General features: G+C 43.9%; 1 protein-coding gene across 1 annotated transcript; it reads right to left on the bottom strand.

The window, feature by feature from the left end:
• Positions 1 to 1,686: 1,686 nt before the first annotated feature.
• Positions 1,687 to 20,145, bottom strand: PYROXD1 (pyridine nucleotide-disulphide oxidoreductase domain 1). Its single transcript, XM_081330575.1, has 12 exons — positions 20,012 to 20,145; positions 16,760 to 16,840; positions 16,259 to 16,378; positions 15,223 to 15,351; positions 14,167 to 14,240; positions 11,148 to 11,308; positions 10,373 to 10,467; positions 8,946 to 9,084; positions 7,667 to 7,779; positions 6,261 to 6,383; positions 4,577 to 4,714; positions 1,687 to 1,944 (listed from the first exon to the last, which is right to left on the bottom strand). The coding sequence occupies exons 1-12, from the start codon at positions 20,102 to 20,104 to the stop codon at positions 1,696 to 1,698; spliced, it is 1,515 nt and encodes a 504-aa protein (XP_081186701.1). The 5' UTR covers positions 20,105 to 20,145; the 3' UTR covers positions 1,687 to 1,695.
• Positions 20,146 to 21,204: the final 1,059 nt, after the last annotated feature.

Raw genomic sequence — 21,204 nt, 5'->3', positions numbered from 1 at the left:
CCTGGGGTCATATTTTTTGCAGAAAACTCTTGAGCATGTGAGGTTTGATTGTAAATGTTTAGGCCTGCTATAAAAAAAAACAAGACTACATCAATTCCCACTTTGTATTAAGCCATGATTTTGCACAATGTGAATTTACAACCTTGGGCAAATGTTGCTCCTTATTCAGCTATCATTTGCTAGGCTAGAGAAAGGCACGTCACATTCTAATGATCTCTCTATTTGATCTGTTTCTTACAACCAGTTTCTTTAGCCTGGTACCTTGGCGCATTAAAATGCTGCCATCAGACCTTTAGCTTCGTATTTTTTCTTGGCTGGGAAAAGTATAATCATAATAATTAAGGACACGTGCCTCAAATATGACTTGTATTTTCAGGAGAACCTCTGAAGCCCTTGGGCATTTTGGATCTGGAGGTTTAATCGCCACAATTTTATAAGAGGCCAGTAACACGCTTCAGATTTTAAATGTTCCTCTTGGCCATAAGGTTTAGGAACTCCTGTTCTCCAGCAAGTCGCTTTGTCTTCCATATTATTTCCAGCTTAGAAGAATGGATGCCTTTTCAGTAAGATTTCCACTAGAAGCCTATCCTCACTTGTGGTCTTTTACAAATGCAAACCTCTGTGCTATAAATTAGGGTTCCCAGTGCTTGGGGTCCAACAGGCACACATCTGAGCTTTTTTCACAGAGCACCAATTTGCAATCAAGCAAACACTAGACCAGGGGTAAGCAACCTGAAACAGTGAAAGAGCCACTCGGAACCGGTTCCCACACAAAAGGAAAAACTGGGAGCCGCAAAAAATGTGTGCACATGCGCGTACATGCGCGCATGCGCAGAACAGGGTTTGACTGAAAAGTGGGAGTCAAGGCGAGATATGCACCTACCCTGCATATTTGAATTGATTGGTTGAACTTTTTTAGTCCCACTTTTTTTTTTTGGGACTGCACATGGCAGAGGACTGGGAGCCGCAGGAGACGGCTGAAAGAGCCACATGCGGCTCCGGAGCCACGGGTTGCAGACCTGTGCACTAGACTATTAAATCTCCTATTCTCCATCCCTTTTTCATTTGAAGTGGACACATTTTTAATAATGTTGTGCAGTTCTCCAGTTTGATGTGCTAAATTGCCTGTGGGATATTCTTTCTGTTGAGAAATAAACTTCAGGCAGCAGGTTGGCTTTTCAGAGCATTCAATCTAATTATTTAAATAATTTTTTGTTGAGCATTTTACATTTCAGCTTTGAAGGACAGGGGTAGAGAGGTAGACACAGAGGCTATTAACAGCATTTGAAAATAAGTCAGCCATGACCCAGCTAGGATCAAGTTACACTTTTACTCCAGAATGTAAACCGTTCATGCCGTAAATTATTTTGCACGATAAAAGGGGTACTTTAAAATAAAAGAGAGTTTCTTTGGCTTTTCGTCAGATTCTGCATGCCTTTGAAAATGGGATTCGTCTAACTCAGCGTTTCCCAACCTTAGGAACTTGAAGATCCGTGGACTTCAACTCCCAGAATTCCCTAGCCAGCATAGCTGGCTGGGGAATTCTGGTAGTTGAAGTCCACGCATCTTCAAGTTCCTAAGGTTGGGAAACACTGGTCTAACTAAAAGTCCATCCCAGTTCAGGAAAATCCTTCTTGTCTCTTCAGAAAAAAAAACAGTCACAGATATTGATTCATTCCCCCCCCCCCCAGATGCTTAATCGAAATAATCCTCAATATCGATATTTGGATCCAAAAGACTTTCGCCATAGCGGGAGAGATCCATCTGATTTAGAATCAAGTTTTCAAAGGTTTCTTCCAGGTCCGTTTCTCCTATCAGCACTGCTCCCAGCATTCGTCCGTTCTGCATCACCACTTTGATGTACTCCCGTCCTTTGGTGCACCTCAGCATCAATTCGTGGTCCAAGCCCAGGCCTTGAGCATTATATTTTCCCAGCAGCACCACCTAGACAAAACACCCCAAACCATAAAGTCTTGACATGTCTGAATTGTTAAACATTGTCTGAAATGACATAGGGCAGAGGTCCTCAGTTGCAATGTATGGCAGTGAAAGTTGGGCCATAAGAAAGGCTGAGCGCCAAAAAATTGAGGCCTTTGAACTCTGGTGCTGGAGAAGACTCCTGCGAGTCCCTTGGACTGCAAGGTGATCAAACCGGTCAGTCCTAGGGGAGATCAACCCTGACTGCTCTTTAGAAGGCCAGATCCTGAAGCTAAAACTCAAATCCTTTGGCCACCTAAAGCGAAGGAAGGACTCACTGGAGAAGAGCCTAATGCTGGGAAAGATCGAGGGCAAGAGAAGAAGGGGACGACAGAGAATGAGGTGGCTGGATGGAGTCACTGAAGCAGTAGGTGTGAGCTTCAATGGACTCCAGAAGATGGTAGAGGACAGGAAGGCCTGGAGGAATGTTGTCCATAGGGTCGCGATGGGTCGGACACGACTTCGCAGCTAACAACAACAACAACAGAGGTCCTCAACCTTTTGGGCACCAAGGACCGGTTCCGTGGAGACAGGTTTTTCCACAGACCGGAGGGGGCGTAGTTTTGTGTGCTGCCTGCATCCCGCGGATGGGGCTTTGCTTGTTTGTGTGGACCGGTTGCTGGTATGCTGTGGCCCGGTACCGGTCCATGGACCAGGGTTTGGGGACCCCTGACAGGGTTTCCTGCTTGAGCAGGGGGTTGGATTACAAGACCCCCAAAGTCCCTTCCAACTCTTGTTCTGATACACAGGTAGTCCTCAAGCTACAACAGTTTGCTTAGTGACCATTCAAAGTTACAACAGCACTGAAAAAAGTGACGTATGACCGTTTTTCACAGTTACGACCTTTGGAGCATCCCCAGGATCACGTGATCAAGATTCAGAAGCTTGGCAACTGGTTCGTACTTATAACCGTTGCTGTGTCCCAAGGTCATGTGACCCCGTTTTGTGACCTTCTGACAAGCAAAATCAGTGGGGAAGCCAGATTCACTTAACAACCGTGTTACCAACTGCAGTGATTCATTTTTTACAACGGTGGCAAGAAACATCGTAAAATGGGGCAAAATTCACTTAACAGATGTCTCTCTTAACAACAGAAATTTTGGGCTCAGTTGTGGTCGTACGTCGAGGACCACCTGTACGCCTACTGTAAAAAAGCACAGAAAACACTACACCCATTGCTGATTTCTTTTGGATCGACTGTGCAGAATAAGACTGTCTCCTGTACTTTTTTTTTTATAAAGGTCTTCTGCAGGGAAAGTAATTTCAAATATCAAAATATTTAACATCTGTCCAATCACACAGAACTTAATACTATGCATATTTTTAGTTCCTTGGATATTTAAAGACCATGACAAGCCTTTTTCAACTCATTTATGTTCTGTGCACATCTGGGCCTGCTGCTATTAAAAACCAGACACGGCAATTTAGGAGTTCAGTATGAAAATGCCATTATTTTAGTCACCAAGAATTTGGAACATTAAAGTGTCTTGGGCCAGATGCGTTAAAACGCCTTCTCAGAGGTTGCAGTTGGTAGCAAGTACTTATTTCTGCCCAAATTTGCATCTGCATTTAGAATTTAGAAAGAGGCCATTTAAGACATCAGATCCAACTTTTGCTCAGCGCAGGCTCCTAATTATACTACCCAGAGCAAACAGCTATCTAGCAGCAGTACACAAAACATTTTGGATTTGAAACTGCGCAAAACAAAACATCTATTTATGTTATTAAACCAGGGGTCTTCAAACTTGGCAACTTTAAGACTGGCTGGCTGAGCAATTCTGGGAGTTGCAGTCCACAACTCTTAAAGTTGCCAAGTTTGAAGACCCCTGCATTAAACGTTTCAAGCTCAGAATGGCTCCCTTTGAACTCGAAAGCATTATTCTGCCTTTTGGAAAATGCATTTAGAATTGAGTGTGGAATATTTTATATATCACTGCAATTCAGTTGGTGTAGGAGTGTAGGCCTACTCCTCCTTTGGCAATTGCTTCCACTGTGCTGAGAAGAGTTTTCAAATGTTCCACAGTCAACAGAACTTTGCTGATCAGCTGCACAATTATGGCTCTGATTTTTTGCAACCCAAAGTCGTCAGCTTCCACCCGGTGGTTAATCTTTTAGATTACAAGGTAGTCCTTGACTTACAACCGTAACGGAATCTGCCCATTATGGGCGTAAGTCCTGGCAGTCATAAAGCAAGCCATCCACATCAGCAGCCCGATTTTAGGACCATTTTTTGTGGCAGGCAGTAAGCAAGCCCATTGTTTTCTCTGGGGCATTGTCATTAATTGAAGTCACACAACTGTAGGGTGCTACAAATGGCCAAAAATGTGGGCTGGTTGCCGAGTGACTGAAATGCGGTCATGTGACTGCAAGAATGAGACCGGCGATTGGAAACTGGCTTGTAAGTACACTATACGGTGGGAGGGGGATAATAACTTTCAACGGTTGCTAAGGAACTGGTCATCACCCAAGAAATACTTTTATGTGTTGCAAATGTGTAATAATGGATGCCAATTCAATACACAACAGGTCATTAGCTCAGCTGGCATGAAATGAGGAGAGCATCATTTCTCTGGCCAAGGTTTCAAGGCAATGGGGTTACCTTGTAATTGAAAAACTTTGTAGAGTGAGCAAAGAGTTCAAAGCTGAAATCCGTATCTAGAGGTTCTCCTGAAGAATCGGCAGCCATACATTTTGCCGCGTACCATCCCATCTGGCGTGCCTGGGTCCAAAGCCTCATCTGAAACAGAAGCACAAAAACAAAACAGTTTCATCCCTATATGCAAATCGTTGCTTTGGAATTAAGAGCATGTAATTCTACAGCAGGGACGCGGTGGCTCAGTGGGTTAGGACGCTGAGCTTGTCGATCAGAAGGTCGGCAGTTTGGCGGGTCGAATCCCGAGTGCCGCGTAGCAGAGCGCCTGTTACTCGTCCCAGCTTCTGCCAACCTAGCAGTTCGAAAGCACGTAAAAATGCAAGTAGAAAAATAGGGACCACTACGGTGGGAAGGTAACAGCGTTCCATGCGCCTTTGGCGTCTAGTCATGCCGGCCGCATGACCACGGAGATGTCCTCGGACAAGCACTGGCTCTTTGGCTTTGAAACGGAGATGAGCACTGGCCCCTAGAGTTGGAAACAACTAGAACGCATGTGCGGGGGAACCTTTACTTTTAATTCTACAGCACAGTCCCATGGACTGTTTTCTGATGAAATCGGTCTATCAGAGCAACCTGGCCTAGGCCAAATATGGGATGGAGCATTCTGCTTTTGCTTTCGCCTTTCAGCCCCAATCTAGGAGCGCCTTCACGGGCAGACGCTACTGCGACAAACTATTTCTGTGTTAAATTTAAATTTACCGGCAAACAATTAAATGGAGACTAGTATAGCTATTTCGAGCTATTTAGCTCATCAGCTAGCTAGCCATACCCTTCTGAGATTCGAACCCGGGCCGCTTGCACGTTAGGCAGCTGTATTAACCTCTAGACTACAGGTTCTCGCTTTGTCAGCTGTACCGGGGGGGGGGGGAGATTAAGAGTTTTCCAATGAAAACCGTCTAACAGAGCTACCTGGTCTACCCAAATATAATAATAATAGTAATAATAATAATATAAAAATAATGATGATGTTAGAAGGAACCTTGGAGGTCATCTAGCCTAACCCCCTGCTCAGGCAGGAAACCCTATGCCATTTCAGACAAATGGCTGACCAGTCTCTTCTTAAAAACCTCCAGTGTTGGAGCATTCACCGCTTCTGGAGGCAGGTTGTTCCACTGGTTAATTGTTCTAACTGTCAGGAGGTTTCTCCTTAGTTCTAGGTTGCTTCTCTCCTTGATTAGTTTCCATCCGTTGCTTCTTGTCCTGCCTTCGGGTGCTTTGGAAAATAGCTTGACTCCCTCTTCTTTGGGGCAGCCCCTCAGATATTGGAACTTCCGCTTACTAGTCCCATGGACTAGTTTAAAAACTTCTCCTCAAGAGTGCTCCTTCACAAGGGGGATTTGCAATAAATATTTGCAGCCTGATACCCTCCAGTGTTCCAGGTTACTGCAAAACCTTAATCTTATGGCTTTTATTTTATAAACGCTACTGAACAGCCGGATGCTAAAAATTGAAAATGGAAGTCCAGACGTCTTACAGTTGCCAAGGCTGAGAAAACACTGGTTAAGAAGGACAATAAATACATGGCTACACAAATGTATAACTAATACATGGGCTCCTCCCAACGTTATTCCCTCTGTAAGACACACAGATAGATCTCCTTAAGCCCAGAACACGTTACCATTAGTTTTACCTGCTGCCAAACAGGGCTGGGTTCCCATGAGGTTGTGCAAATATCTCCTGCAGCGTAGATGTTCGGGAGAGAAGTATGCATATATCTGTCGACTTTTAGACCTCCATCTTCACCTAGCGCAAACTAAAACATTTCGGAGATGAATGAAAATTTCAGTGAAAAGAAAAAAAAATAACCAACGGATATATCATTCCGCTCTTTTTGCACGATAGCTTTTTTTAAAAAAAGGCCTAATGCAGAGAGCTCATGAGCTACTGTAGCTCATTCCCAATTATAATAATCTCGACACAAAAGATCTCCATGATTTGAACTGCTCTTGGCAGGAAAACACTAGTCCTCGACTTATGACCATCTGCTTAATGACGGATGAAAAGTTATTAAGTTGACTCTGGACAAGTTGGGCGGCACATACATTTAATAAATAACAATCCTGGAAAAAGTGACTTAGGGCCCAGCTTCAAACGTTACAACCCTTGCACCATCCCTGCAATCATGGGATTTGGGTGTGAGGGGGCACGTGACATGGATTTTGTAACTTGTTAACTAATATAGTTACTTTGTATTTTAACTTATTTTCTCTCCTTTAAAATGATGTTCAGGCTCATTACAGACTGGAATGTAGGAATAGCTTTTAACATTCCTAAACTGAAAAGATGAACTGGGGGATCTCCAGATAAGAAATAGTTTGTTAGTATAAACTGGGGTCTGGTTTATCTCTTTCGTGAACTTTAAGCAACCTTTTTCCCTTACAATTTACGCCCCTTCTGACTGTCAGACCTCATTTCAGTGAACATGTGCGATATCATGGGATGCAAATATGTAACATGTTTGACTACGTGTAACTGATTTCCTATGCAAAGGGGGAGGTTACTTGTATCCTGTCCAATCAACTTTCCTCTTGGATTTTCTCTGTTGTGTTAACTATAAAAAAGAAATGTAAGATGGGTCTTGAGCTTCTCCCTTTTCATAGGGAGATCCCACTTTATCAGGGTGTTCTAATGAACTGCTTTTAAATGATCTTCCGACTACATTGCTTATTGGGAAGGTAAACTGAGGCAGAACCTAGGGCCAGATTTGGCTCTCAAGGTGCTTGGCAACCAGCTCACATTTATAATGATTGTAGGGTCTTGTAGTCATGTGACTGTGATTTGCAACCATCCCAGCCTGCATCAGATAAGAAAAATTAATGAGGAAAGCCAGATTTGTTTAATGACCGTGTGATTCGCTTAACAAACCGGTTGCAAAATTCCAATCCCAAACTAACAAAAAAAAATCATGTGTATATTATTTTAAAAAGAAATTTTGGGGAGAGGGAACACCTGAAAGACCATGGGGCTTTGGGTATCAAAATAATCAAGTCTCTTTGGAAGACAAACTTTCAGTTATTTTCAGATACGAATCCTTACATTATTACCATCAAGGAATGGCTGAACGTTCGGCGTCACTCCAGTTGCGCTAACAATGAAGTCACAGCCATAAATCTTCCCATTGCTGAGTTCCACATAGACAGGCCAAAGCTCTGCAAGAATGAAATATTTAGGCATTAGATTGCATAATATTATATAGGGGATATGAAAATCAGCCAAGAAATCAGGGAAAAGGGAAAGACTTGTGGACTTCCAATTCCCAGAATTCCCCAGCTGGCATGGCTGGCTGAGGAATTCTGGGAGATGAAGTCCACAAGTCTTCAAGTTTGCAGACCCTTGGCATAGATGATCACTTGAAGCAGTTATGCTTATAAATTCTAGGCTTCTGGAGGAAGCTAATGCTGCTAAGAACATAATCATAATTCAGCAGTTCCAGGATGTGAGGTAGGAATGAAAAATCTGGAAGATGTTGTAATGGTACTGTATGTGGGAATGACTTTTGGAGATGAGGGGTGGTAAAAGATAAGCTGTGTTGAGAATAATCGGATAAGGTGGGGGAAAGCAGAGCTGCATAATGGACAGAGAAAGAAACTCAGAAAAGAGACGGTGGGAGATTTGCACTTTTAGACTTGCAAGGTTCAGTTAATGTAGCCTTAGAATAAAGTAGAGTTAGCTCATCTGGTACAGGAGCTTGATGGTTTGCGTGGTAAGGAAGCTGGGTGGGAGGTTAGCAATCCTGCGTTCGAGACCTGAGTTTTGCTGTGGGCTGGGTTAGCTCCTGTCCTTTGCTCCCAACTCCTGCCAGGGACAGCAAAGGAGGCCCCAACTGGGCATCCTCCAGGCAACCACGATGTCACTGGCCAATCCTTTCCACCCAGAAGCACCTCAGTGCTCCCGACATGTGTGCAGGTTATGTTTCCGGTATGATCTTGCTGCAAGGTTGACAGATGGCCACACAGCCTTGCATTGCAAGTCCCGCCCCTTTAGAATGTGCAGATAAAAGGGGGCGGAGCTGGCATCCCAATGCTCCATCTGTTACTTTGCCGATTTTGACCGTCTCCCGTGGACACTTACTACCCTCGTTCACCCTTAAGCATTCCTGCTCCCAGCCGCTACAGTGCACATTACAATCTGTATATTTGGGGGCAATGTACTTCCTAGACTGGGCTGAGCTTGGCCCTGTGAAAGACGTTCATCCCCATTTGACAGAGAGCTTTATCCATTTCAACGGCTGTCAGACTCCATTCGCAAACCGAGACACAGAATATATAACCTTGTGGATCAGAGAAACAACTCCCAAGTTTTTAAGATAATTTACCTTCATTTGCTTCTTCACTCCTTTTGCCTTCTAGAGTCTTGGGGAAAGTCAGGGACACTTTTTGTGACAGCCTGAATTCTTCTTGGAGATAGATCCTCTTTATTTCGCACAGATTCTCAATATGAACTTGGTGGCAAAGCTGGAAACCATCAACAATGACATTCATTCATACTTGTGAATTAGTCATTCTTAAACTCTGTGTGTGTTTGTGTGTGTGTGTGATCATCCTAAGGATAATTAAATAGCCAAGGGGGAAATCTGGAGATATCCTGGGAGCAATGCTGAATCAAGGATCCAGTTTGGGACTTCCACTCTCAAGATGCTTCTGTAAAGCAACTGAGTTTGTTCTTACTTCTTTTGATGGGGGTAATTGTATTATTGGAAACCAGGAAAAGGGAAAACTGAATCAAACAGTTTAAGAACCACAACTTTAAGCACTTAACACTTCATGCTTTAAGCTTTTTGGGCCTGGGCTTACTCAGTTCATCGGTAAATGTCACGCCAGAACTCTTTTATCACAAGGTGCGTACCAAGGGCTGAAGCAAAATGGCGTGACTTTACTTGTATTAGATCAGACATGTCAAACTCGTGATGTCACGTGACGTCGCGCAACATTGTGGAGCTTTTTTGCCATTGACGGCATTGGGGTGGGCGTGGCTTCCCGACGATGCGTCGGGCCCGTGGGCCGGCAGTTTGACACCCCTGTATTAGATTGATCAATCCGACTCCCACCTATGAGGCTGTCACGGATCATGCGTTTTTTGTGATAAGATTCCTCCAGATCTTTTACTAAGCTCAGTAAGAATGTAAGATATGCATGCTAGAGCCTCGCAATTAAGAACTTCACCCAGAAATTACAGTGATCAAACTGGGCACTGTTCAATGATCTGTTTTATCAAGGAAGGCCAAGTCATTCTCCTTGAAACCTGAGGATTTAGAGTTGACCAGCAGAAGGAAAATGGAGAACTTATGGTAGATCCTTCAGGCCTGAAGCCTGTTCCAGCCTGATTTATACATCAGTTGGCTGTTATGGTATCACTGTCCCAGCTGCAGTGCTGATATTTGATCCACATCACAGATAGTCCTGTGGCTAATAAGCAAATGACAGTAACGTCCCGTTCTACCAATGCTATTAGCTATGGGCTTCACGGATGGTGCCTTGGCCACCAACCCTACCGCCCGTGTATTGAATGGAATGTTTGATTAGGGAAGCATGAGCTGAGTAGCCACACTTGACCAGGTGCCATACCACAGAAGAGACTATTTGTACTTCAGGGTTGACCTGTGGAATTCCTGATGCTTTCTGAACTTGGTTGCTTTCTTGCAGAAGTTTCATTACCCAGCTAGATAACATCTTCAGTGCTACTGTATGCCCTCCCACCCCCAAAAAAAAAAGTTCCATGAGCATTGAAAATAAACAATCGTACCTCTTTTGCTCCCTTTAGATCCAAGCCCTCGTGCCAATCAGGGCCCAATGCACTTCCTATTTTCCCAAGATGCTCCGAAGTTTGTTCTTCTCTTTCTATGGGGGGGGGGGAGGGGATCAAACATTTGAGAGAAACAGAAAAAGAGATGGAGAGGGACAGGGGGGACAGAGAGAGAGAGAGAGGGAGAGGGAGGGGGAGAGAGAGAGAGAGCATCATAGAACAGGACCATATTTTGTTTTTCTGCATATTTCTACCCGAGCGACAATTTTACAAACTTACAAATCAGTTTGCACAACTCCAAAACATTGTGAATATGTTTGCATACAGGTAGTCCTTGACTTACAACAGTTCCTCTCTAGTGACTACCCAAAGTTAACAAGAACATTGGCAAAAGTGACAGTTTTTCACACTTACAACCGTTGCAGCCTCCCCATTTTGATCAAGTGATTCAGGCATTTGGCAACTGACTCATATTTATGACGGCCGCAGTGTCCCGGGTTCACGTGACCACCTTTTGCGACCTTCTGACAAGCAAAGTCAATGGGGCAGCCAGATTCACTTAACAACCGTGTTACTAACTTAACACCTGCAAGGATTCATTTAACAGCTGTGGCAGGAAAGGTGGTGAAATGGGGCAAACTCACTTAACTGTCTCGTTTAGCAACAGAAATTTTGGGCTCAGCTGTGAACGTAAGTCAAGGACCACCTGTATTAGGTAGATGGAATGTTTGTTTTTTTCTAGACAATGACACACACAAGAGTTGAGGTTATCTACCTGCTACAGTATATTTTGTTCTTTTACAAGCTGCTGGAGTCTCTGGTTTTTCAGCGGTGAGCTTTGGAATCAAAAACTCAGCTGCTCCCGCATCAAAAAAAGTATTGCCAATTGCTTTGTCTTTGATGACCCAAATGACTTCACAACCTTCAATTTTGTACCTGCAGATCGATAGACAGGCATATATATTTTTTAAAAAAATACTATTTATTACATTTTCATATTTGGGATGATTAGGTCATCCATTAATGGACACTGAGATATATTTAGCATTCAGTTGGGAAGTATAAGAAAAGGCTCGCCAGTTGTTTTAACCAATGAGCGGACTCGGTTTTGTTTGTTAAGATGTCGACACTGCATTCAGTCCCCTAAAGAGGCACAGATGTTGAACATACTAATACTGCTAATTTATTAGAGTGGGTATTATAGTTTGGTCAAGTGCAGACATGTCAAACACAAAACCTGGGGGCCGGATCCGGCCCGCGAAGTGGTTTCATGTGGCCCGCGAAGCCTTCCTGGAAACAGTGAGGGAACGGCCCCCACTGCCTTGGCCCTGGCCCAGAGACCCTCCTTCTGCCAGAGACCCTCAGATCTGTCCCACTCCTGCCCAGGCCCCCATAGGCACCCTTGATGCGAACAATGTAGAGCTGGCCATGCCCACCCAGTAGGCCATACGTACTCTAGCCACGCCCACCCAGTAGGCCACACCCACCCTGGCCATACCCACCTGGCCCCTTGAGGGCCACCGCAATGCTGATGTGGCCCTCAGTGAAATTGAGTTTGACACCCCTGGTCTAGTGATTACGGCATCAGGCTAGAAAGCAGAAGACTGTGAGTTCAAGTTCTGCCTTAGCCGTGAAAGCCGGCTGGGTGACTTTGGGCCAATCACAAGAGACTGTGAGTTCAACTTCCGCCTTAGATGTGAAAGCCGGCTGGGTGAGTTTGGGCCAATCACAAGAGACTGTGAGTTCAATTCCTGCCTTAGACGTGAAAGCCGGCTGGGTGACTTTGGGCCAATCACAAGAGACTGTGAGTTCAACTCCCGCCTTAGACGTGAAAGCCGGCTGGGTGACTTTGGCCCAATCACAAGAGCCTTGGTGGAGCAGTGGGCTAATGCCTCCTTAAGTAACACCAGCTGCCTGCAATTAGTGCAGGTTCGAGTCCTACCAGGCTCAAGGTTGACTCAGCCTTCCATCCTTCCGAGGTAGGTAAAATGAGGACCCAGATTGTTGGGGGCAATAAGCTGACTTTGTAATAATGCCGCTTGGGGTGTGTGTGAAAGCCCTAATAAGCAGGCATATACATAGAATGAAGGCTATTGCTAAGCACATTGATTTGTGCTTAGATTGTAAGCCGCCCTGAGTCTTCGGAGAAGGGCGGGATATAAATGGGATTAAAAACAAAAAAACCCCTCCCACCTTAGCCGTGAAAGCCGGCTGGGTGACTTTGGGCCAATCACAAGAGACTATGAGTTCAACTCCCGCCTTAGATGTGAAAGCCAGCTGGGTGATTTTGGGCCAGTTACCTCTCTTGGTCCAACCCACCTCCACAGGGTTGTTATGGGCAAAATAGGAGCAGAAAGGTTTTGTTGGATATATTTTCCTCAAGTTATTTCTATAATAATAAAGGTGGGATACAAATTAAACAAATTGTTGTGATTCAGGGCCAGCCTGTGGGTCCGGCAGCCGGCTCGGATGTCTCGGATGACTCAGACGAGGGGGAGGAGGAGGGTGTTGAAGACAAACTTGCTGATGATGGCTTGGAGGCTTCGCAGAGCCCCCAGCCAGGGCCCTCTTACTTGGTGGAGACTCAGCTGCGCGAGCCCGACAGTGCGGATGATGATGACCCACAGCTGGCCCTGTTCAAGGACGCCCGACGCAGGAGGCAGTCAAGCAGGAGCAAGCAGAGAAAGGCTGTGGGACTTCTCGGAAGGAGGCACAGGGAGGCCACGCCCTGAACTCTAATAAAGGGAGTGTTTGGGGAAGGGCTGGTTGCTGAAAGCAACCGCTCCGTTTGAGGTTCACAGTTCCAGTGTTTTGTTTCTTGTTCTGTTGTTTGTGTAATAAATCTTGGCAGACGCCTTCCAGCTTCAGACGCTCTCCAGCCTCTGCCGTTTGTACAGGGGTTGCCTTTCTGCAAGGCCGGTAGCAGGCTGGTTCAGAACACAAATAAGGAAATATTTGTTTGCTTAATTTAATTATTGCTACCTGACCCCCAGCAATTCTGGGATGTTTAGGTCCACAGAATTATTTTCAGTTGAATTGTGATATTTCTAAGTCTGAAGTGGGAACGTATGAGAGGAGCTAACCACTGTGACTCTTTGTGTCAAGGCATTCCAGATATCAGGGCGCAAATGCCTCGCCATCTCCCTTGCTGTGCAAATAGAACTGCAGGAGATCTGTGGAAAAACCTGCAAGGCCTCCAATATTCCACGGCAAGGGTCCCACCCCCCCCCCCGGTCCATGGACCGGCACCGGGCCACAACATGCCAGAAACCGGGCCACACAAACAAGCGAAGCCTCATCCGCGGCATGCAGGCAACATGCAAAACCATGCTCCCTTCGGTCTGCGGAAAAACCTCTCTCCACGGAACAGGTCCCAGTGCACAAAAGGTTGGGGGCAGCTGCTCTAGGGACCCTGAGGATGCAATAGCCAAACCCCACTCTTCCCAAGTTTAGAATTGGGAATGAGGTTGAGAATTACAACAAAATTTCATTGATGCTTGTGACAAAAGGCAGGGCTTCAATTGTGGTTCCCATGTGAACTCTTTGTCTGTCTCTGCCTCTCTCTCTCTCACTCACTCACTCACACACACGCACACTCTCCTGGTTTCATACTTGGGGAAACAACTTGGAAGTGATCAAAGGATATCAGCACATTCACTATTATAGAAGCCTATCAATCATCTTCTAATTATACTGTATGTTCAAAACAACTGGATGCTACACAATAGCAAAAGGTTGTAATATCTGTTGCCAAGGAGAAATTATTACCTATTCTACCATCCAAATTTACTTACACCAATTCCAGTGCAATGCCACCGTTTCCTACAATGGTTATTCTTTTAGCTTTCGCTAGATGTTTCTGGAATTCCTACATATCACAAAGAAAGATACTTATTAGCACAGTAAAAAAAAAATCTGCTAAGTCATCTCTAAACCAAAGCAAAATTCCACTGGTATCAATTAGAAACAGAGATGTCTAGAATTCAGATAATAATAATAATGATGAGGATGATGATGATGATGATGATGCTGTTGATGTGCTCAGGCATTCTGGAAAAAAGATAATGCTATCTATTTTTCCCTATTTTAATTTTACTTCTTTAATTAGTTTTATTCTTTTAACATTTCTGAAATTATCCTAGAGACATTTGCCACTGAGTGAATTAAAAATATATTCTACCACTTCAAAAAAAAAGATTCTATTTTAATAATCCTTCTATTTCATGGTCCTGAAATGGAGCTGCTGAGGAATTCTGGGAGTTGAAATCCACAAGTCATAAAAGGACCAAGTTTGAAAACCCCTGCTATAGACTTATCCAATATCAGCCAGCACCTGGACAGGGCATGCTGGAAACAAAATATATATATATAATCCAGCCTAGCAGGCTAAGGACAGGTATCATGCTCCGGTACCATTTTTATAATGAAGTAGCCAAAATGGTACCCTTGCAATGTTCTGTCACCTGTATTTCACAGCTACTTTTAGCTACAAGTTGTCAATGCTATCACAAAGCCTTGGTGGAGCAGTGGGCTAATGCCTCCTTAAGTAACACCAGCTGCCTGCAATTAGTGCAGGTTCGAGTCCCACCAGGCTCAAGGTTGACTCAGCCTTCCATCCTTCCGAGGTAGGTAAAATGAGGACCCAGATTGTTGGGGGCAATTAAGCTGACTTTGTAATAATGCCGCTTGGGGTGTGTGTGAAAGCCCTAATAAGCAGGCATATACATAGAATGAAGGCTACTGCTAAGCTTGTAAGCCTCCCTGAGTCTTCGGAGAAGGGCGGGATATAAATGGAATTTTTAAAAAAAATGCTAACAGACCATCAAAAACACGCAACCAAGGGATCTTACCACTGCGCTGTCTGTATCTCGGATCCCCAGGACGTAAGGATTTCCTTCTGTAATCAGTTTTGGTTTTGCTCCAGCACACAAACAGAGTTTTTCAAAGGTATACTCCTGACCAGCTTTAGTGATGATCCTCTGCAACCACATTAAAAAATGAAAAACCAAAAGAAAGAATTAAAGCAAATTGTTTGTTCTGACGTCAGGAACCAATGAAGACAAAGACTGGTAGTTTGTGCTACCGTGAAGCATTCAAGGAAAGTGAACTAACTATTTGTATTTCCAAAGTAATGCTGTGTATTATTATTAGATTTATTAGATTTATATCCCGCCCTTTCCCGAAGGACTCAGGGCGGTTTACAGGGCATTTTAAAATCATATCAATATAAGTACAAAGTTAAAAGAGAATTAAAAGATTAAATTATCCCTGAAAATAAAACCCCAGTTAAAATTCTCAGCCTGGGTCAGAGAGCTCAAAGAGCCAGGTCTTCATGTCTTTGCTTGGTATTCTTCTTTCTATGCTGAAGCATCTTGAAGTAAATGACCATAAATGCAGCAATAAAATATAAAATTAAACCTCGCATTAATACATTATACAGCAAAACAGTATTCAGTCAAACAGATTTGTTTTAAAAAGTGGGGGAAAGAGAAAATGCATTTATTCCAAGATTCCTACCAGGAAATCATGGTTAAAAAGGTGTGTTTTCATTAAGGGCCTAAAAGATGTTACTATTCTAATTTTCTTCAGCCAGTTGAGAAAACGTAAGGGGAGGTCCACATGGACAGAATTTTAGAACAGAATAGAATTCTTTATTGGCCATGTGTGATTGGGACAAACAAGGAATTTGTCTGCCATGCAGAAGTTCTCAGCGTATATACAAACAACAAACTGACAAATCAGACTCTGCATAAATGAATAAAACTGAGTAGATAAATCTTCAGAATCTAGGTTCCCTTCTGCCAGTTTTCTTTGTAATGGATTGCTGAAAAGGAAAGCAACGTTCAATATTCTCAATGAAAATCAAAAGATAAAGCTTTTCTTTACATGATCTTTGCTTTTCAGTTGCCTCACTGCAGACTGTATAACTTTAATATTGGGGTAGCGTTTTCCTAAGATGCTGTTTGCTTGTTCCTCAACATCAAATTCTTCTAAAGTTCGGGAAACCTGTTGAAGAAGTAGAATCGAGAGATCAGTCGGGGTTCTTAATTTAGAACTTTTTGAATCAAAACTGACTCATGGTCAGGTCTTGCTAATTTTCTTACCTTCTTCTCAGGGCTAAGAGAAGATGACTAGTCTAAGGTCACCTGGCTGGATTTCTACATAAAGAACTCAAGAGTTTCCCTATTTCTAACCTGGTGTCTTAATCACCGCACCACAATGGCTTCCGTTTAAGATCCACTGACATACAAATACCCCAGAAACATATCTAAAAAGGCATAGTATTTACTAATTCATGTACGATGGTACTGATTAAATAAGGCATTTGGTTCCCCGGTCTACTTTTTTTTCTTTAGCCCAAAAAAAGGAGAAATAAATCTGTCTTACCTGTTTGAAGTTCACCACTGCTTTTATAACAGGAGAAGCAGTAATTAAAAAAATATCATCAGAGGGAAACTCTGCAGCCAGCTTGTAAAAAATAAATAAAAATAAAGGAAGATATTGAGGTTATTGTTCGGGGGTATTTTGTGCTAAACGGCGTATCTGTCTATGATTAAACCAGAAAGCTGGCTATTGCTGTATGAATATTGGCATTTAAATTGTAGACCAACTAAAATCATGATGTCAGGCACAAGTAACCAGGAACAGGAATTTAGTTCAAAGCACTTCAGGTTTATTACATGCTACCTATACACAAGGGACGCGGTGGCTCAGTGGGTTAGGACACTGAGCTTGTCGATTAGAAGGCCAGCAGTTTGGCGGGTCGAATCCCGAGTGCCACGTAGCAGAGTGAGCGCCTGTTACTCATCCCGGATTCTGCCAACCAGGCAGTTCGAAAGCACGTAAAAATGCAAGTAGAAAAATAGGGACCACTACAGTGGGAAGGTAACAGCATTCCGTGTGCCTTTGGCGTCTAGTCATGCTGGCCACATGACCACGGAGACGTCCTTGGACAAGCGCTGGCTCTTCGGCTTTGAAATGGAGATGAGCAGTGGCCCCTAGAGTCAGAAACGACTAGCACACATGTGCGGGGGAACCTTTACCTTTACCTATATACACGAATCTGATCTTACTAATGGTCAAGGCGAATTGGACCTAGAGAAGAGTCAAAGGAATTCAAGGAAGGCTGGGCTTAGAACTTGTTACAACAGAGCCATTCCAAACTAATGACATTGGCCCTGTGCTCATCCTGGTCATCTCCTACACATGAAGAATTATCATCCTTGACCTTGCATGACATGAAGACGGCAAAATCTGTGGCATGGAGTTAATATAAGGCAGGGGTCTTCAAACCTGGCCCTTTTATGACTTGTGGACTTCAACTCCCAGAATTCCTCAGCCAGGCACCCTGGCTGAGGAATTCTGGGAGTTGAAGTCCACAAATCATAAAAGGGTCAAGTTTGAAGACCCCTGATATAAGGAGGCCACAATTAGTCCTCGACTTACGATCACAATTGAGCCCCAAATGTCTCTTGCTATGTGAGATATTTGTTAACTGAGTTTTGCCTCATTTTACGACCTTTCTTGCCACACTTGTTAAGCGGATCACTGCAGTTGTTGATCACGTGACCTGTGGGATGCTGCAATGGTTGTAAGTGTGAAAAACGGTCATAAGCAGTGGTGGGATTCAGCTGGTTCGCTAAATTTTGTTGAATTCGAAGAACCAGTGACATCAATGCCACTTCTGGAAGTCTGTTCTAGGCCTCCCAGGCCTAGAACGGTCCACAGGAAGTGCATTGATGTCACTTCTGGAAGTCCGTTCTAGGCCTCAGAGGCAGAGAACCAGATGTTAAAGTATTTGAATCCCACCACTGGTCATAAGCTACCCTTTTCAGCACTGTTGTGGCCATTAAACAAATTGCTGTAAGTGGAGGACTACCTGTATTGTATTTTCAGTCTGCAGAAATCGATATGGCCACTAGGTGGGAGCAGAGAGATGCAGAAAATGTCATCTTAATGGAGGGTTTTTCAAACTTGGCAACTTCAAGATGTGTGGACTTCAACTCCTAGAATTTCCCAGCATGCTTGGTAGCTGGGGTATTCTGGGAATTGAAGTCCACACATCTTTAAAGTTGCCAAGTTAACTGATCTAGTTGTGTGTGAGTGTGAGAGAGAAAGAATACTCCTCACAAGATGGAAAATGGCATTTCAATCTGATCTTTCTGATTCTTTTTCTCAGTTGCTTCATTCTCTTTTCATGGGATGGAAGAGAGTGACCCAATATAAAATACTGGATTTTTAATTTTGGAAGACTGGATAAAAATTGTTGCCTTGTTCTTAGGAAATAAATTTCTAAACAGAATTAAAAGTGCATATAGTCAATGCTATGGTCTTCCCAGTTGCAATGTATGGCAGTGAAAGTTGGACCATAAGAAAGGCTGAGCGCCAAAGAATTGAGGCCTTTGAACTATGGTGCTGGAGAAGACTCCTGCGAGTCCCTTGGACTGCAAGGCGATCAAACCGGTCAGTCCTAGAGGAGATCAACCCTGACTGCTCTTTAGAAGGCCAGATCCTGAAGCTAAAACTCAAATACTTTGGCCACCTAATGAGAAGGAAGGACTGGAGAAGAGCCTAATGCTGGGAAAGGTTGAGGGCAAGAGAAGAAGGGGACGACAGAGAATGAGGTGGCTGGATGGAGTCACTGAAGCAGTAGGCGTGAGCTTAAATGGACTCCAGAAGATGGTAGAGGACAGGAAGGCCTGGAGGAACGTTGTCCATAGGGTCGCGATGGGTCGGACACGACTTCGCAGCTAACAACAACAACAAGCCACTGGGACCATTCTCCATAAATTTATGCATTTATTTACAAATTTATAATTTTCGATGGTAATCAAAATCCACAACAGATATGAACTTTTCACAGCAATTTAATACAACCCCTTTTCTCATAAGAGTGAGAAATGCAAATAACAATCTACAATATAGTCCAGGAAGTTGTTCTTGTTTGTCACTTGGACATAAATTGCCTGCAAAATATACAAAATATCAGTTGATTAAGCTGTCCCAGGACTTAACACAGAACAAAATCCTCGGTACGTCTTGCTCTCCACTACTAGCATGCTAAGTTTTTCCATTTTTTCCTAGACCAGGGGTAGGCAACCTTGGCTCTTTTATGACTCCCAGAATTCCTGGGAGTTGAAGTCCACGAGTCATAAAAGAACCCAAGGTTGCCTACCCCTGTCCTAGACCATAAAAAAACTTCATTTTTTTTCTTTTTCTTTAATGACATCGTAAAAACAAACGAACTGGAATCCTTATCTTAGAATAGATTTGGAAGGGATCTTGTAGGTCATCTAGTCCAACTCCACCCACCCCTCCCAGACTCGCCCTGGGCGAGAACGACTTCGTGCAGCGGAGGTCACTGCTGGTTAATTTCATAGGGTGCAAAGGTGCTGGATCCCTACCTTTCCTACCTCTCCCCCCCTTTTTTTAAAATAAAATAAAATGAAAGCAAACATGGGGTACGAAGCAACCCGGAAACTGTCCGTGCGCTGACATCTTCACTTTTAACTCTATGAACCAATCAGGAAGTTCCCATCCCCAGGTAAAATACCCTAGTCAACGCAGAGGACAGAAATTTGCTACCGAGCGCATGCGCACAAACGCGCACGCCGTTAATGGCAAAGGACGAGAAGTTACCCGTTCGGCGCACGTTACTCCGGCGATCCCGCCTCCTACGATGAGGAAGCGGCTCCCGGAGACACCAGAGGCCGGACGCGAGGCGGAAGCCATGGCCGCGTCTGCCCCTTCCGCTACGATCCAGCTGGGCAACGTCAGACTCCCGTAGTAGCCCTGGCAAGGAATTGTGGCTACGGGATGCCGTGAAGGTCATATAGTCCCACTTGGCGTTTTTTTAATTTGTGCCAGGGGGCGTGGCCTAAGTGAAATAGGCGACTTTTCATTGTAACCTAGCGTTCAGAATATATCGTCTGTTTATGGAGCCAAACTTAAAAGGATGCTACATTACGGTCGGACTGTTTCTTCTTGGATGGGAGACCACTCGGAAATCTCATGTTGTAGACTACATCGGGAGGCAGCCCTGGAAGAATACAGTGTCCAATCGCCCCTTTAAATTCTACCAAGAAAGCTGTACATACAGTTTATGCTTGTGAAGTCATCAGGAGTTCAGTTTGACTGCAAGGTAACAGAATAACAGAGTTGGAAGGGACCTTAGAGGTCTTCTAGTCCAACCCCCCTCCCCCGCTCAAGCAGGAGACCTTACCATTTCAGACAATTGGTTGTCCGATCTCTTCTTAAAAACTACCAGTGATGGAACACCTGCAACTTCTGAAGGCAAGCTGTTCCACTGATTAATTGCCTCACTATCAGGAATTTTTTTCTTAGTTCTAGGGTGGTTCTCTCCTTGATTAGTATCCATTTCTTCTTGTTCTACCTTCAAATGCTTTGGAGAATAGCTTGACTTCCTCTTCTTTGTGTCAACCCCTCCAATACTGGAAGACTGCTATCATGTCACTCCCTGGGCCTAGTCTTTCTTTTCATTAAACTAGAGACACCCGATTCCTGCAACAGTTCTTCATATATTTTAGCCTTCAGTCTCATCATCTTTGTTGCTCTTCTCTGCACTCTTTCTAGCGTCTCTACATCTTTTTTATTTTGTGGTGACCAAAACTGGATGCCATATTCCAAGTGTAGTCTTACCAAGGCATTATAAAGTGTTATTAACACTTCAGATGATCAAGTGATTCTGAGCACACTGTGAAAACCTAAATTTAAGTGCCTCAAGATATGTTTTACAAACACCATCAGATGTCTCCTACCACAGTTTAGATCTCCCTCCTTGCAACAGCCTTTTGGGTTGCTGCAGGTTAGGC

Source organism: Vipera berus (genome assembly GCF_964194415.1).
Source record: "Vipera berus genome assembly, chromosome: 6".
NCBI lineage: Eukaryota > Metazoa > Chordata > Lepidosauria > Squamata > Viperidae > Vipera > Vipera berus.
This window is presented reverse-complemented; position numbering and strand designations above follow the sequence as displayed.